Source organism: Hypanus sabinus, chromosome 11, assembly GCF_030144855.1.
Source record: "Hypanus sabinus isolate sHypSab1 chromosome 11, sHypSab1.hap1, whole genome shotgun sequence".
NCBI classification, from domain to species: Eukaryota; Metazoa; Chordata; class Chondrichthyes; order Myliobatiformes; family Dasyatidae; genus Hypanus; species Hypanus sabinus.
The window spans coordinates 10,863,294-10,880,050 of NC_082716.1; the positions used below are offsets into that span (position 1 = coordinate 10,863,294).

Below are 16,757 nucleotides of genomic sequence, written 5' to 3' on the forward strand. Positions count from 1 at the left end.
TTCCACTCCTGAGGCCTTGGTTGAATTGGTCTTTGTCTGTAATCTCCCCACTGGCCTTACTACCCTGAGTGTTCCTACCAGCAGCTGAGTGTCAGATGGCTGAACGCCAGAGAACATCACTCTCAGGATCTCAGAAACACACAAACCTCTCCACCACAACAAGGTGAAGACCCCCAGGGGAAGAGAATATAGTACAGGCCCTTTGGCCCATAATGTTGGGGCCAGCTGATATAAACCCACTTCACAATCAATCCAACACTTCCCTCCTATACAGCCCACTGCTCTCCATTTTACTTACACCCTTGTGCCCATCTAAAAGACTTTTAAATGTCCCTAATGAATCTGCTTCTATCACCACCCCAGCAGGGAATCCCAGGCACTGTGTGTAAAAAAAAAACACAACAAAACAACAAAAAAAAACAAAATAACCAAATACTTATCTCTGAAATTTCCCCAAGTCTTTCCTCCACTCACCTTAAACAGATGTAATCTGGTATTGGCCATGGGTGCTCTGGGAAAAAGGATTGCATTTAACTTAAATTCATTGCTTTTCATGGTTATAACAAGGCAGAGAGGACTATAGGTAAACAGCTAAGAAGTGGGGACATAGGTCTCAACCCTAACACCGCTCTCCTTAACTGGTGTCATCTGCCATTCACTTCTCCCTTAATGATTCCCATTTTGCCTCGCCTACTATCGTGCACTCAGTGGCTACTTTATGAGCTACACCTGTGCATGTGCTTGTTAATTCAAGTAATCAGCCAATCACATGTCAGCAATTCAATGCATAAAAGCATGGACAAGAGGTTCTGATGGACCAAACATCAGAATGGGAGACAAATGTGATTGAAGTGTCTTTGACTGTGGAATGGTTGGTGCCAGACAGGGCTGTTTGAGTATCTCAGAAGCCGCTGATCTCCCGGGATTTTCACACGCAGCAGTGTCTAGAGCAGGGCTTTCCAAACTGGGGTCCCTTGGTTAATGCTAGGAGTCCATGGCATAAAAAAAGGCTGGGCACCCCCCTGCTCTAGAGTTGACAGAGAATGGTGCAAAAAACCAACAAAAAAATCCAGTGAGCGGCAGCTCTGTTGGCAAAAATGCTTTGTTCATGAGATAAGTCAGAGGAGAATGGCCAGACTGATTCATGGTGACAAGAAGGTGACAGTAACTGAAATAACCACTCATTACAACAATGATGTGCAGAAGATCATTTCTGAATACACATGCCATACCTTGAAGTGGATGGATTAAAACACCAGAAGATCACAGACATACACCCAGTGACCACTTACTTTATTAGGTACAGGAAGTAAGTGGTAAAGTGGCCACTGAGTGTATTTGCCTCTATCAGCTACCCCTGACAGCGTATTCAGGCACCTACCACCCCCTGTGAAACAGACTTGTTCCACACATCTCCTTCGAGCTTAATCTCCCTCATCTTGAATACATGCCCTCTTCTTCTAGAGATTTTGATCTTGGAAGAAGATACCAACTGTCTTCTCTGTCAATACCTCTCATAATCTTAAACATAACATAAAACATGGGAGGTGAATTAGGTCATTTGGCCTATTGAGTCTACTCCACCATTCCAACAAGGCTGATTTACTATCCCTCTCAACAAAAAATTTGATGCCCTGACTTGATCAAAAACATATCAACCTCCAGTTTGAATGTATTCAATGACTTGGCCTCCACAGTTGCCTGTAGTAGTGAACTCCACAGATTCACCTTCCTCCAGCTAATCTTACAATCCTCTTTGAGGTCTTCCCTCAGCAACTGCCATTCCAGAGGCCTTCCAGATCTCATTTTACTTTAGCTATTATTCCATTCATTTGCAAATCTCTTTACATAGCTTTTTTTTCTATTTTTTTTTAGTTCACACACATTGTTTTGTTTAGGAATTCTATAAAGCAATCAGTTATGGACTGCTTTTAAGTGTGCTTTATTTACTTTGCTGTTGAGCAGTTCCTACAGCAGGGAGGCGAATTGCACAAAATCAAGGTGCGTGATGACTGGACTTAATCATGTTCACCAGATGGTCTCCAGGCTCACTGGCTGTGATTGTCTCTTCTCTGTTGTTGCATCTTACTGTCCCCTGGTGTCTACCCTATGCTGTGGCAGGATAGTTGGGGTAATACAGAGATGGTTCCTTAGCTTGTTAGAGCTGGGGGGAGCAGTAAGGGATTAACTCCCATTACATATTAAATGCTCCCAATGGTGTGCCTTAAATAGCCTCTGAGTACCAGGTCCAGCTCTTGGCTTTCACATGTGGCTTAGCTAATAAGCCTGGCAAAACTGTTTCTATTGACAGGAGAAAGGAAAAGTTGGGTTCCAGGCACCTTGAAAACCAGTTGCTTTTGGCAGATGGAATTTGTCAGCTCATCTATGAGAGGGAAAACTTTGATCTCAAACCTCCACTGCCCTGCAATGACACCCACACACGGGGAAGGCTTCGGGAGTAAACTCTGAGGGGAAAATCTAGAGCTGGAGTCCCTAAGGCAGATCTACGTTGAGCTCAAATGTCTCCTGTGACGTCGCTGGTGCCAAAATGTATCAATCTCTGCCATTCCTTCGGATGCATCAGCTGAGTGAAGATGCTTGCTCCCCAAGGAATGGAGGTCGGACTATCAGAGATGGCCTGTCCTGGAATTGAAGGCCCAACTGTGTGTGTGGATGTTATGGTGGGAAAGGGGCTTGTTTTGTTGTTGTAGTTTGGTGTATTTTGGCTGTGCATTGTTCTGCTGAACATTGTGGGCATGCCATGTTGGCACCGGAATGTGTAGCGACAGCTGTGGGCTGCCCCCAGCACATCCGTAAGTTACATTGCTTGTTAATGCAAAAGATGTATTTCACTGTATGCTTCGATGCACGTGTAATAAATATATTCAATCTTACTTGCTATCCATTATACCACTGGCATTTAGGGCAGCAATGAAGGTCCTCCATCTCTGGTGGTGTTCAGGGCTTCCTACATTGTATCAGCTTCTCTGTGGATTGTCACCTTGTCGTGGTGGAGAAGCTTGTGTGGTCCTGAGATCCCGAGAGCGATGCCGTCTGGAGCGATGATCCTGGTAGGGTCACCCATGGCGGTAAGGTCGAGGGTGAGGTCCCTGACAAAAACAATCCAACCAAGACCTCAACGGTGGAACCGGCTGATGAAGTTACTTTGAACTCAACGGCGGTGAAGGCTGCAACAAATCCATCAGCTCCAATTGTCATGGTTTCCATGCCAATGGCAAACCACTACTATAGAAAAATTTTCCAAGAACAAGACACAGCACACAAAGAATGAACAAAATGGATAAGGAGAAGATGTTTCAGATAGTGGGGATGTTTTGTATCAGAGGGCATAACCTCAGAATAGAAGGACGTCTCATTAGAAAAGAAATAAGAAGAAATCTCGTTAGCAAGTGGGTAGTGAATCTGTGGAATTCATTGTTGTGAAGGCCAAGCCTTTGGGCAGAGGGTATCACAGGTTACTGGGAGAAGGCAAGAGAATGTGGTTTTGAGGCATAATAAGTCGACTGTGATGAAATGGTGGAGTAGACTCTGTGCGTCAAATGGCTTATTTCTGCTCCTATGACTTATGGTCTTATGTAGAGAAAGAGCATTGAGAATGGGAGTGGGAACCTCAAGTATCTGCTACATACACACACAAAATCCAGTATAGAGGTAGGATGACACCTCTGACACCTCCTATCCCTCCTACTCCAGCTCCATTCTCTGCCAAATGTCTTTGTAAAGTATGATGTTTATTCACAACAAATGCTGGGGTTGCTTTAGGTGTCTGTTCGTACTGCCCCCTAAGTGAATTAATCATTGGTTGAAACTCAACCTTATTGGTCGATCTGAAGTCACAAACAGATTAGACCTGATAGGAAAGGCTGATTAATATCCCCTAGAAGGCATTTGGAACCCAGTTGGGTTTTCACAACCATCTGGCTTTTTCAAGTTTACCGACGGCACTCTTTATTCCAGATTTATGTAATGCTTAAATTTAAAGTTCCATCTGTTGGAGTGAAATTTGAGCTCAAGTCACCAGAGCCCTGCATCAGTCCTCTCAATAATCATCCAGTAGATTAATTACATTGTGTCCACTCTCCTGCATCAGACACACTCTGCCAGTACTCCTCAATAGCATTGCTGCGAGTGCTTTGGCAAGGATCTCTCCCAACTGACCCACCATCTTTTTGTCCCCCTACCATCAGGCAGGAGGCAGCATAGCATTAAAACAAAGACTGTCAGGATGGGAAACAGCTTCTTCCTCCAGGCTGTGAGACTGCTGAACTCCCTGCCACCACCCAGGCCTCATCATGTATGAACCGCCAGTAGCATAATCCTGTTTATTTCTCAACTTGTCTCATAAACGCACCTTGTGCTAAATGTCAATCTTGGAGGAATATATTTTTTATTTGTAAATTTATTTGTGAGTTGTATGTAGTGGGTTGTTCACGTTAATCCAGAGGAATGTTGTTTTGTTTGATAGTATACACATATGTGTGGAATGACGATGAACTTGAGATATTGACATTGAACATCAGAGACCAGAGTCCTGTTCTGATCTCTAAGATCCAGGATAAAGGAACTACGTTACCCACCACGTACATTTACATGTGTTAGGAATTTGCTGTGGTGCGTTGGTCAGGATGCGAGATGCAACAAAAATAAAATTCAACAATCATAAAAAATAAAGGAATACACAAATACAAAATTGGAGGATAAAGTAGGACAGTGGAATCAAATGTGCATAAATACATAAATCCCAGCACGTATTTACAATGTAAAGGGCATTATGAAAAAAAAGATTTTAAGTGTTTACAGCACAGTGCAGTGACTGAGGCAATAGATAAAAGGGGTGGGAGGTAACTAGAATAGTTGATCAGATTAACTGCCTGGGGAAAGAAGCTTTTAAAATGGTATGAAGTTTTTGTTTTATGTAGCGCTTTCCAGAAGAGAAAAAGGCATCTTGCAGAGTGGGTGGTGTCCACAATTATTTTACCTTTCTACTTTGTTTGCCCTGGACACATACAAGTCTTGCATTGATGGGAGACTGCAGCCAATAATGTTTTCTGCTGACCTGACAGTTCACTGTAGTTTTTGTACACTGAGAGGATTCTATACCAAAGCAGGCAGTAATGGCTGGAGTGAGGATGCTCTCTCTGATGGCAGTGTTGAATTGCAGCAGTAAGTTCTGGGGGAAGATGGAACTCTGCCAACTGCTGCAAGAAGTACATCTGCTGCTGAGGCTTTGGTGTGAAGCTTGCACTCAGAATGCATGGCTTTTTCCATTAGATGTCTGTACTCTCACATCTAAAGACACTCAATTGCATGGTTAATTGGCCAATCTAAACAGATTGAAGATAGAGAAGGGGCGGCCAGTAAAAAGGGATGATGGGAAGGTGAGGAGTAAAAGTTGGTGAACGCAGGTGAAGGGATGACAGGCAGATGGCGGACGGGAGAGTGAATACAACAGGAGCTGGGAGGTGGAGATGACACAAGGCTGACGATGGAGACAGATAGGAGAGGAAAATGGAGCACGAACCACATGAAGGCGATGGGGTGGGCAGATGGAAACATCGTGGGTTGGGGAGGATGGTGGACAAAGAAGACCTCAGTGGGAAGGAGCATGAAGGAAATGGGCAGATGAATTGGGTGCTGGGGAACTGGGTGTAGGAAGAGCTGGGTTAGATCAGGACGAGAGACTTGGAATACAAAGTCCACATTAATGATCAAGTTAAAATCCTGTCAACACAGTAAATTTAAATACAATTAATTCAATCAATTTTGAAATTGATGGTGACTAGCTGGTTAATTCAGGGCCATTAGAGAAAGAAATTGCTCTTCCGATTCATTCCATGACTTTCTGTGACTCCAGTCCAAAAACAACATAGTTCTCACTTCACTGCCTGGCAAGCCCCTTGATTCAGGGGCAATAAAAGCTTGATATCCCAGTGATGACCAGCTCAAAAAGCTAAAAAAAACTGGGCTTCACAGCTCACTTCAGTACGGAGATGTTTACTCATAGAGGATTGTTCTGCAATTAGTTTTGGGTTAAATTGGGGCTTGCTGCACAGTACCAAATCTGTCAACTTGGAGCGGACTGCGAGTTTGTGAATCTGTCAGGAACAAAGTTTGTCGGGAATGGTGAGGGGTGGGTGCCATGGGAAAGGTGTGGGACAGATGGCAGAGGAGTTCCAGCCGCGCATGGTGGTGCAGGTGCAGTCACAACCAACCCTGAGATTCCAGACAATCTGATTCCAAACAACTGGTTTATTGATCATTACAGAATGTCTCTCTGCTGCTTCCCACTCCCTCCCCTCTCCCTTCCCCTTTCCCTTTTCCCCAACCATGATTTCCTCTCTCCCTAACTGCTTTCCCCTCTCACTCCACAACAGAGACAGATATCAGAATCAAGTTTATCATCACTCATATCATGAAATTTGTTTTTTCAGCAGCTTACAGAGCAATGCATAAAATTACTACAGTACTGTGCAAAAGTCTTAGGCTCCCTAGATATATAACTGTGCCCAAGATTTTTGCACTGTACTCGATCTCTAAATAAATAAATGAGTATTACACTATTGGACAGAATCAACATTTATCCAGCTGACAGATGTGAGTGATGATAAACCTGATTCTGAATTCATAAACTTGCAATGTTTTTCTTTCCCGGTGTGCTCCAAATTAAGCTCTATGTTAAGGAGACTGGGTCGAGACAGAAAGTGGATCAGTCATGATGAAATGGTGGAGCAGACTCGAGGGACTAAATGACCTAATCCTGCTCCTATATCTTATGGTCTATGGCCAATTGAATTAATAATGAAGCAATTTGTATAATCATTTCTACACTTACACACTGAGGAACAAATGTAATAGTAGAGGGAAAGGAGTTGTTCCCTCTCTGATACCATAGGAATGTAGAGTTCAAAGTTCAAAATAAATTTATTATCAAAGTACATATATGTCACTCAATACAACCCTGAGATTAATTTTTCTGTGGGCATTCACAGTAAATACGAAGAAACACAATAAGACAGACAAACAACCAATGGACAAACAACAACAAATTGTGGAAATATAAAAATAAAGAAAAAAATAATAATTCTTGAAAAATGGCAAAGGATAACTGTTACATGAAGGAGAAATCAAAATGACCCATCAAAATACAGTCCTATTGAAATGAGGCAACACGAGTGAATCTGCAGATGCTGGAAACAAATAAAAACACAAAATGCTGGCAAAACTCAGCAGGCCGGACAGCATCTATGGGAGGAGGTAGTGTCGACGTTTCAGGCTGAAACCCTTCAACAGGAGTGAAGAAGGGTTTCGGCCCAAAACGTCGTCACTACCTCCTCCCATAGATGCTGTCTGGACTGCTGAGTTCTGCCAGCATTTTGAAATGAGGTCTCCTTCAGTCCTAGCTGTCTAGATATGGAGAGCAGTCTGTTGCTCACATAACAAGCTCCCCATCTCCACGCAGTTGGTGAACCAGAAGCAACATCAGAGACCGATACAGTTTGTACCAGCAGCGTCACAGGAGTTGCCAGTCAGTGTTGACCACAATCTAGGACTGCCTTAGGGACCCCAGCTCCAGAATTTTCCATCAAAGTTTACCTCCAAACCCTTCCCCATGAGTGGGTATAGCCGCAAGGCAGTGGAGCTTTGCAAGCAGAGTTTTCCTTCTTCAAGGTGAGCTGCCACCCACAGCCGACGAGCCTCAATTGACAGAAGTGACTGGTGTTAAGATGTCACTATCCAGCCTCTGCCCCTTCTTGTGTTAGTAGAAAAGATTCAGCTGGGCTTGCTTAGAAGATAAGCCACACGTGAAAGCCGGGACCTGTTCACCAGCTTACAGTCCTATTACCTGTTTACAAACTACATAAAAAATTGTAGCATCATGCATCTCACAACCAGTCGCCACTCACTTCAATAACTACAATTGTGCTGTCTTTACGACAGTTATTTAGTTTATAATATTTTCGCTTAGTAATTCATTCAATAGTATTTTCTAGTTAGAATTAGAAGTGTTTAAAGTATATTCATTGCATGTAAAATATATCGGCATGTGATGACGTCACATCCGGTTTCGCCGCGTCTTGTGGGAAAACACCGGTTTGAAATTAGCGCGAGGGTGGGGGCTTTCCACGAGGCTCACCTGAGCACAAGCAGTTTTGCAGGCATGAGAAATCACAGTGAGAGCAACGCTGTAAGTTAATAGATAATCGATATATTGAACTAAGATATTAATGCTGATCCTGTTAGAGGTAACGACGGTAGATAATGTTTATGCTTTCGTTAGTTAAAGAGTCGCGGATAGTTTGCATGGAAGTGTATTTAAAGTGGTCAATGGAGCAGGTAAACTCTCCCTGTATACTGCACCTTAGTGTAATGTAGTTATAGTCACCTTTGCAAGTATTTACACTTGAAATGTGATATTAAGGAAGGAACAAATACTGTATCAATCTTGTATTGTTTTATCAACAGTTTTCACCATATGTTAATGTGAAGAGTGAACAGTAAATGGTTAATCTTACTGCGATCTGGTTCTTATTAACTGTGGTTTATCCGGACGTTAAATTCGGCGTTTCGTTACACCCGAAGGAGAACGTGACAGTGAAAAAGCGGCATTATCAGGTGTTTCAAGTGCTGCAATGTCAGCTCAATCCAGCATCAAGTCGACGCCGCCCAGCGACAAGGGCAGTAAACCGACATCAAGTAAGTCCGCACAGGCAAGAGCCAAGGCAGAAGCCGCCAAGGTGCGACTGCATTACGCCAGACAAGAAGCAGTTTTGAAAATGAAACTGGCCACCAGAGAAGCCGAAATCCAGAAAGAAGAGGCTGCCAGAGAAGCCGAAATCCAAAGAGAAGAGGCTGCCAGAGAAGCCGAAATCCAGAAAGAAAGGGCCGCCCGAGAAGCCGAAATCCAGTTGGAAATGGCAAAAATATCGACAGAGTTGCAAGTGCTGCAGCTAGAAAGAGAAGAAGCTGCTGCCATGGCGGAAGCAAAGTACATAGAAGAAGCTGAAGGGTCGCGTGATCTGACCGCAGCAAGATCTACTTTAGAAAGGACCAGACTGGAACGCACAAGCGACTATGTACAATCTCAAATAGACAGGCAGGCTCGTCTCCCCTCTCCATACGTATTCGATAACTTCCCCAGCTACGAGGAACCTCAGAGAGTCACGATTGCATCACATCCATACGAGGAAGGAAATTTACCCTCACGGCTCCGTGATGAAGTCAAGAATGAAAGAACCGACAACGCTCCTTCACCCCCACAACAGGACGGCGGGGAGGGAGAGGTTCACTCCAGGACAACAATTGTCAGCTCGAACTGTACAGAAGTTTGCGGTCAAACTCAGTCAAGCCGTTCTTGTTCCAAGATCTGCCTCACTGAGGTGTACCCTAAAGAAGCACAACAAGACATTACCAAGCGTAAAGTAACCGACGAGACGCTAGGTCAGTCAGTTTTCGTTCAAACCGAGCACGGAAACAAACTTGCACAATCAGCTCAAGATACCATTTCTTTAAAACCCAAAGACACCAAGGTCTTCAGAGATGAAGCAAATAATGGGGTTGCCCCATTGCCTTTCAGAGAACCACGCCAGCGCTCACCAGATAACAAAGAGCAGGCAGTCAAACAGTTCACGTCCTTACGGAAAACCCGGAAAAGGAAACCTGAGATGCAGCAACACACCCTATTGGCCCACGAGGTACTGTGCACCCTAATGGCAGAGGTCACAGCCATTATAAACGCACAATCATTCCTACCTGTGTCTTCTGACCCAGAAAACCCCTTTATACTTTCGCCATCAACGCTCCTTATGCAGAAGGCAGGAGCACCTCCTCCACCAGGAGACTTTTCAGACAGGGATCTGTACACAAAGCAATGGAGACAAGTCCAGGCTCTGGCAAATCAGTTCTGGCCTCGCTGGAGACAAAAATATCTACCTTTGTTGCAACAGAGACAAAAGTGGACAGAACCCCGCAGGAATCTTCAAGTTGGAAACTTAGTCCTGCTCAGGGACAAGCAAGTCGCTCGCAACAGCTGGCCAACGGCCAGAATCACTGTTACATTCCCTAGCGAGGATGGACATGTCAGGAAGATCGAATTGAAGACTACCGACCAAGGCGATGTGAAAATTTACCAAGGGCCAGTTACAGAAGTTATTCTACTTCTACCCAATGACTGATTAAGAGACTAAGTTTTGTACTCTGCTCATTGTGACCTTACGAAGGTCAAGCGGGGAGTGTGCTGTCTTTACGACAGTTATTTAGTTTATAATATTTTCGCTTAGTAATTCATTCAATAGTATTTTCTAGTTAGAATTAGAAGTGTTTAAAGTATATTCATTGCATGTAAAATATATCGGCATGCGATGACGTCACATCCGGTTTCGCCGCGTCTTGTGGGAAAACACCGGTTTGAAATTAGCGCGAGGGTGGGGGCTTTCCACGAGGCTCACCTGAGCACAAGCAGTTTTGCAGGCATGAGAAATCACAGTGAGAGCAACGCTGTAAGTTAATAGATAATCGATATATTGAACTAAGATATTAATGCTGATCCTGTTAGAGGTAACGACGGTAGATAATGTTTATGCTTTCGTTAGTTAAAGAGTCGCGGATAGTTTGCATGGAAGTGTATTTAAAGTGGTCAATGGAGCAGGTAAACTCTCCCTGTATACTGCACCTTAGTGTAATGTAGTTATAGTCACCTTTGCAAGTATTTACACTTGAAATGTGATATTAAGGAAGGAACAAATACTGTATCAATCTTGTATTGTTTTATCAACAGTTTTCACCATATGTTAATGTGAAGAGTGAACAGTAAATGGTTAATCTTACTGCGATCTGGTTCTTATTAACTGTGGTTTATCCGGACGTTAAATTCGGCGTTTCGTTACACCCGAAGGAGAATGTGACAACAATATACTTACACAAAAGTAGAAACAATGAAAAGATGTAAAGAACAACTGATAATAGATTCCACAATTCTAAATCAAACCTGGCAGAAAAGCAGGAATCTTTCATGATGTTTTATTGATTACCAAACAGCATTTGATTCTGTCCCACACAGACAGTTAATAGAAGTCCTTAATATAAGTAAACTATACCCAATACTTGTGAAATTCCTTCAACCACTAGTGAAACATTGGCATATTATATTCACCATACATATTAACAATCAAAGCCAAACAACCACTGTTATCAAAATAAACCAAGGCGCTTTCCAAGCTGACTCTAAGACTCCACTGTGGTTCTTTCTAGCAATAACCCACTCTCAAATTTACTGAATTGGACAAAAATAAGGTATCAAATTAGAATCAATGAAATAAGTTTCTATATATGGACAATTTGAAATTATACGCTCCTTCATCAGCAAACCTAAAGCAATTAATTCAAATAGTAAAACTAGTTTGGAAAGATATACTGTAAACATGGACTTTGAACTGGATAAATGCAGAAGATTAAACGGAAAGAAAGGTGCAATAGGGCTAACAGAATACAAAGCAGAGCAGCAGGATACAATACAATCGATGGATGAACATGAAACATATAAAGTATCTAGGTTATAAGCAAGCAAAGAAAATAGATCATGGTGTGATAAAGGGAAATCTTTTGACAGAACTTACTTCAAGGTTTAAGAAAATCTGCCACACAGAGCTCAACGTTAAGAATAAAACAAAGGCAATAAACAATTTCACTGTACGTATAATAATGTATTCTTTTGGCATAATATCTTGGTCCAAACCCGATCTGGAAAACTTAAAAAGAAAAATAACAACTGAAATGACAATTTTCAGAAAATATTATGTACATTTGAATGCATTTAGATTTACACTACCTATGACAGAAGGGAGAAGAGGAATAACAGACATTAAAAATCTACACAACAGTCAGATAAAACTTCTGCAGATATACTTTCATCAACAAGAACATGAATCAGCACTCCATCAGTGTATGTGGAAGGGCATCCAGGACATCACCAATTACAGGACAATATCACCTGCCTGTATGGGTAATGCCTTCCTCCCAGATGCGCTGAATAATTTCTACACTCGTCTTGAGGTAGAAAATGACACGGTGGCGAGGAAGTCCACCCCTCCTATAAATGACCAGGTGCTGTGTCTTTCCATGGCCGATGTGAGAAGAACCCTGTGCAGGGTCAACCCACGGAAGGCTGCTGGACCAGACAACATTCCTGGTAGAGTGCTCAGAGGATGTGCAGACCAGCCAGCAGATGTTCTCACTGACATCTTCAACATCTCCCTGAGCAGCGCCTCTGTTCCAATGTGCTTCAAGGCCTCCACCATCGTCCCCGTGCTGAAGAAGTCTTCAGTGTCCTGCCTAAATGACTACTGTCCCATTGCTCTTACATCCATCATCATGAAGTGTTTCGAGAGGCTCGTCATGAGGCACATCAAGACCCTGCTGCCCCCGTCACTGGACCCACTGAAGTTTGTGTTCCATCCCAACCGTTCAACAGATGACGCCATTGCCATCACCCTCCACCTGGCCCTAACCCACCAGGACAAAAAAGACACGTACATTGGAATGTTGTTCATAGACTTCAGTTCAGCATTCAACACAATCATCCTTCAGAAACTGATTGGAAAGCTGAACCTTCTGGACCTGAACACCTCCCTCTGCAACTGGATACTAGATTTCCTGACTGGGAGACTTTAGTCAGTCTGGATCAGGAGCAGCAGCTCCAAAACCATCATACTGAGCACGGGGGCTCCCGAGGGTTGTGTGCTCAGTCCACTGCAGTTCACTCTGCTGACCCATGACTGTGCTGCAACACACAGCTTGAACCACATCATCAAGTTCGCCAATGACACGACCATGGTGGATCTCATCAGCAAGAACGACGAGTCAGCTTACAGAGAGGAGGTGCAGCGGCTAACGAACTGGTGCAGAACCAACAACCTGTCTCTGAATGTGAACAAAACAAAAGAGATGGTTGTTGACTTCAGGAGGGCAAGGAGTGACCACTCCCCGCTGAACATCGACGGCTCCTCGGTAGAGATCGTTAACAGCACCAAATTTCTTGGTGTTCACCTGGCAGAGAACCTCACCTGGTCCCTCAACACCAGCTCCATAGCAAAGAAAGCCCAGCAGCGTCTTTACTTTCTGCGAAAGCTGAGGAAAGTCCATCTCCCACCCCCCCATCCTCATCACATTCTACAGGGGTTGTATTGAGAGCATCCTGAGCAGCTGCATCTCTGCTTGGTTCAGAAATTGCACTATCTCGGATCACAAGACCCTGCAGCATATAGTCGGGTCAGCTGAGAAGATTATCGGGGTCTCTCTTCCCGCCATTATGGACATTTACACTACACGCTGAATCCGCAAAGCAAACAACGTTATGAAGGACGCCACACACCCTTCATACAAAGTCTTCTCCCTCCTGCCATCTGGGAAAAGGCACCAAAACATTTAGGCTTTCTCAACCAGATTATGTACAGTTTCTTCCCCCAAACCATCAGACTCCTCAACACCCAGAGCCTGGACTGACACCTTACTGTCCTACTGTTTTGCTTATTATTTATTGTAATGCCTGCACAGTTTTTTGAACTTTATGCAGTCCTGGATAGGTCTGTAGTCCAGTGTAGTTTTTTTTCTGTGTTGTTTTTTACGTAGTTCAGTCTAGTTTTTGTACTGTGTCATGTAACACCATGGTCCGGAAAAACATGGTCTCATTTTTACTGTGTACTATACCAGCAGTTATGGTCGAAATTACAATAAAAAGTGACTTGACTTGACTTGACTTGATCCGAGCATTTGGAATTCTGATAAGAAGATCACACCAGTTAATATACATGAAAGTATAAACCAGAAAAATGAAGACATTATCACTATTGAAGACCAAGTTAACCAATGGAAGAGCATGACCCTCCTATGATCAGAGCAGACTAGACATCGACAAGGAAGCGACAGACCCCTGGCTCAGAGTTGGAGACTTCTTCGCAGAAGCAGTAAGATTCCTTGTGGCAATATAGGACCAGATGGTTAACACAAAAAATTATCAAAAATACTTAGTAAAGGACCAGCAAATTCAAGGCAATAAATTTAGAAAATACCAAGAGAAACTTGAAACAATCCAACATATTAGAGGATCCTGCAGCAGTTTAACTCAACCTGATTACTTACACAGGCACCATCAAATAGAAAACATCATTCACCAAAATCTTGCTTTCAAATACAAACTCAGAAAAGACACTGTACCTTACTGTAAATACAAGACTGATCCAGTTTTAGAGCAAGTCCCACAAATTATATTACAACAGATCTATTATTACAAATAGGACAATACATAATAACTCTCTGGATATAATATTGCGGGATGAACAAACATGTACAATTTGCTAAATAGATATAGCCATACACATAGAACAAACAGAAATTAATAAGTGAAAATAAAACAGAGATATTTTGAATTAAATGATGAAATTGAAAAACTATGGAATATGAACAGGGTATACATTGTCCCAATAGTAATAACTACAACTGGTGTCATCCCAAAGTCACTACATAATAGCATTAAACAATTAGGCCTACATGGTAATATTCATGTAAATCTTCAGAAAGCCACAATACTAGCACCACTAGGATAGTATGAGTGTTCTGAGCAATTGAGAAATGAGTGTGCTTGGCTATGCCTGTACCTCATGTTTTACCAGGCTGAGCTGAGTAAAAAATAAAACATAAATAATAATCAATAAATATCAAGATTATGAGATGAAGAGTCTTTGAAAGTGAGTCTGTAGGTTGTTAGAACTGTTCAGTGAAAGGGTCCTTGCATTCTTTTTCCTCTTCATTGCAGATATGGCTGGTACAATAGGACATTTAGACAGATACATTGACAGGAAACATTTAAGGGTTTTTTCTGTAGTCTTTGTTTCTTTTCTCTGTGTGGTATAATTTTATGTATAATTTCTATCCTGTGTGTACTCTGTCCCTCTGTGATTGTGATGTCAATGCAAGCAAGATTTTCATTCTACCTGTACCACAGCAGATTTGTGCACATGACAATAAATTCAACTTGTTTTGAAACACAGGCAAATGATACCAGCTCGGAAGAGCATCTTGGATAGAATGGACAAGTCGGGTCAAGGGGCCTGTTTCAATGTTGAATGATTGAACAACTCTGTTTAAAAGTGCTAATTGACCAGAGAACATAGAATGCAAAATATTACAGCACGGTACAAACCCTTTGGCCCAACATTTTAACCTACTCTAAGATTAATCTAAATCTATCTGACTCTAGCACCAAAACTGATAGGGTGTTCTACAGCCCCACTACTCTCTGTGTAAAGAACATACCTCTGAGATCTCCTCCTTACTTCCATCCCATCACTTTAAAACTATGCCCCTGGTATTAACCATTTTCACCCTGGGAAAAAGTCTCTGGCTGTCCACTTGATCTATATCTCTTATCATCTTGTACATCACTACAAAGTCACCTCACAAGCTGCTTCACTCTTAAAAGAAAAGCCCTAGTTTGCTCATCCAAACTGAGCTGTGTTACTTATTCTGTTTGTCTGCCTTGGATTGCCACAGTGCTGTCTGAACAACAGCGGAGTAAGAAAGAAAAGAGATAGAGATGGCCGCACGCAGATGAACCATTGAAGATTTACCTCGTGTGTTTATTGTTACAAAAGAAGGGTGCGATATTCAGAAGGAGATCAAAGATCATTCACAAAATGATTGTTTTGACGTGAAAGAAGTTTATACGTCAGTGGATTTCCTCCAGGTGCTCTGATTTCCTCCCTGAATCCAAAGATGTACCAGTTAGTAGGTTACTTGGTCATTGTAAATTGCTCTGTGGTTAGGCTGGTGTTAAATAGATGGACTGCTGGGTAATGCGCCTATTGGACCAGATGGGCCTGTTCCGTGCTGTATCTGTAAATACCCAAATATTAAATGGAGCCTTGAAACTTATTCCGATGAAAAACAGTGCCTAATGCACAGAAATTGTTCCTCACACTCAGCATAACCTGAATCATTTTTTCATGTTCAAGACATAAATATTCAAATTCATCTTCCACCTTGCTCGCAGATAAACCTGATTGCTCAAGAATTAATCCACTTGTCTAATCCCACAACAAGAGCACCTCCTTTTGGCTTCCTGATCACTGTATAAACAGGAAGGTTTTCCTCAGAGGTGAGATGTTTCTTTTCTCTCAGTGTATTGTGAATTTTTGTAACTCTGTTTCTCAAAATACGATGGTCACAGTGTTTTTTGATTTTGCTGTTGGGTTATTATTGTCTCATGTAACGAGATACGGTGAAAAGATTTGCATATCATTCAAAGAGTTTATTCCATACAGAATCAGGTTTATTATCAATGACATATGTCATGAAATTTGTTTTATAGCAGCAGTACAGTAATACATTAAGAAATCACTGCAAGTTACAGTAAGAAATATTTTTAAAATAAGTGAGTACTGTATGAGGGCAAAAAGCGAGGTAGCATTTATGGGCTCATAGGCCATTCAGAAATCTGATGGTGGAGGGGAAAAAGCTGTTCCTAAAATATTGAGTATGTGTCTTCAAGCTCCTTACCTCCTCTCTGATGGTAGTGATCAAAAGAGGGCATGATCTTGATCCTGGGTTAAGAGTCTTAGTGATGGATGTTGCCTTCTTGAGGCATCACCAAATAAAGATGTCCTCGAGGCAGGGGATACTAGTGGCCAAGATGGAGCTGGCTAAATTTACAACCCACTGAAGCTTTTATTGATTCTGTGCAATAC

At 42.4% G+C, this 16,757-nt stretch overlaps 1 protein-coding gene across 3 annotated transcripts in view; it reads left to right on the top strand.

Moving 5' to 3' along the window:
- LOC132401687 (uncharacterized) overlaps nucleotides 1-16,159 on the top strand; it is a 28,019-nt gene extending 11,860 nt beyond the window's left edge. Inside the window, exons 1-2 of one of the 3 annotated variants that reach the window (XM_059983771.1) lie at nucleotides 8,136-8,206; nucleotides 8,485-10,838. In XM_059983771.1, coding sequence (XP_059839754.1) covers nucleotides 8,652-10,193 — 1,542 coding nt within the window. In that variant the 5' untranslated portion in view covers nucleotides 8,136-8,206; nucleotides 8,485-8,651 and the 3' untranslated portion in view covers nucleotides 10,194-10,838. Of the gene's footprint in view, nucleotides 1-8,135; nucleotides 8,207-8,484; nucleotides 10,839-16,063 lie in introns of those variants that run through there. The other 2 variants (XR_009514667.1, XM_059983772.1) reach the window with 2 other exon arrangements.
- Nucleotides 16,160-16,757: the final 598 nt, after the last annotated feature.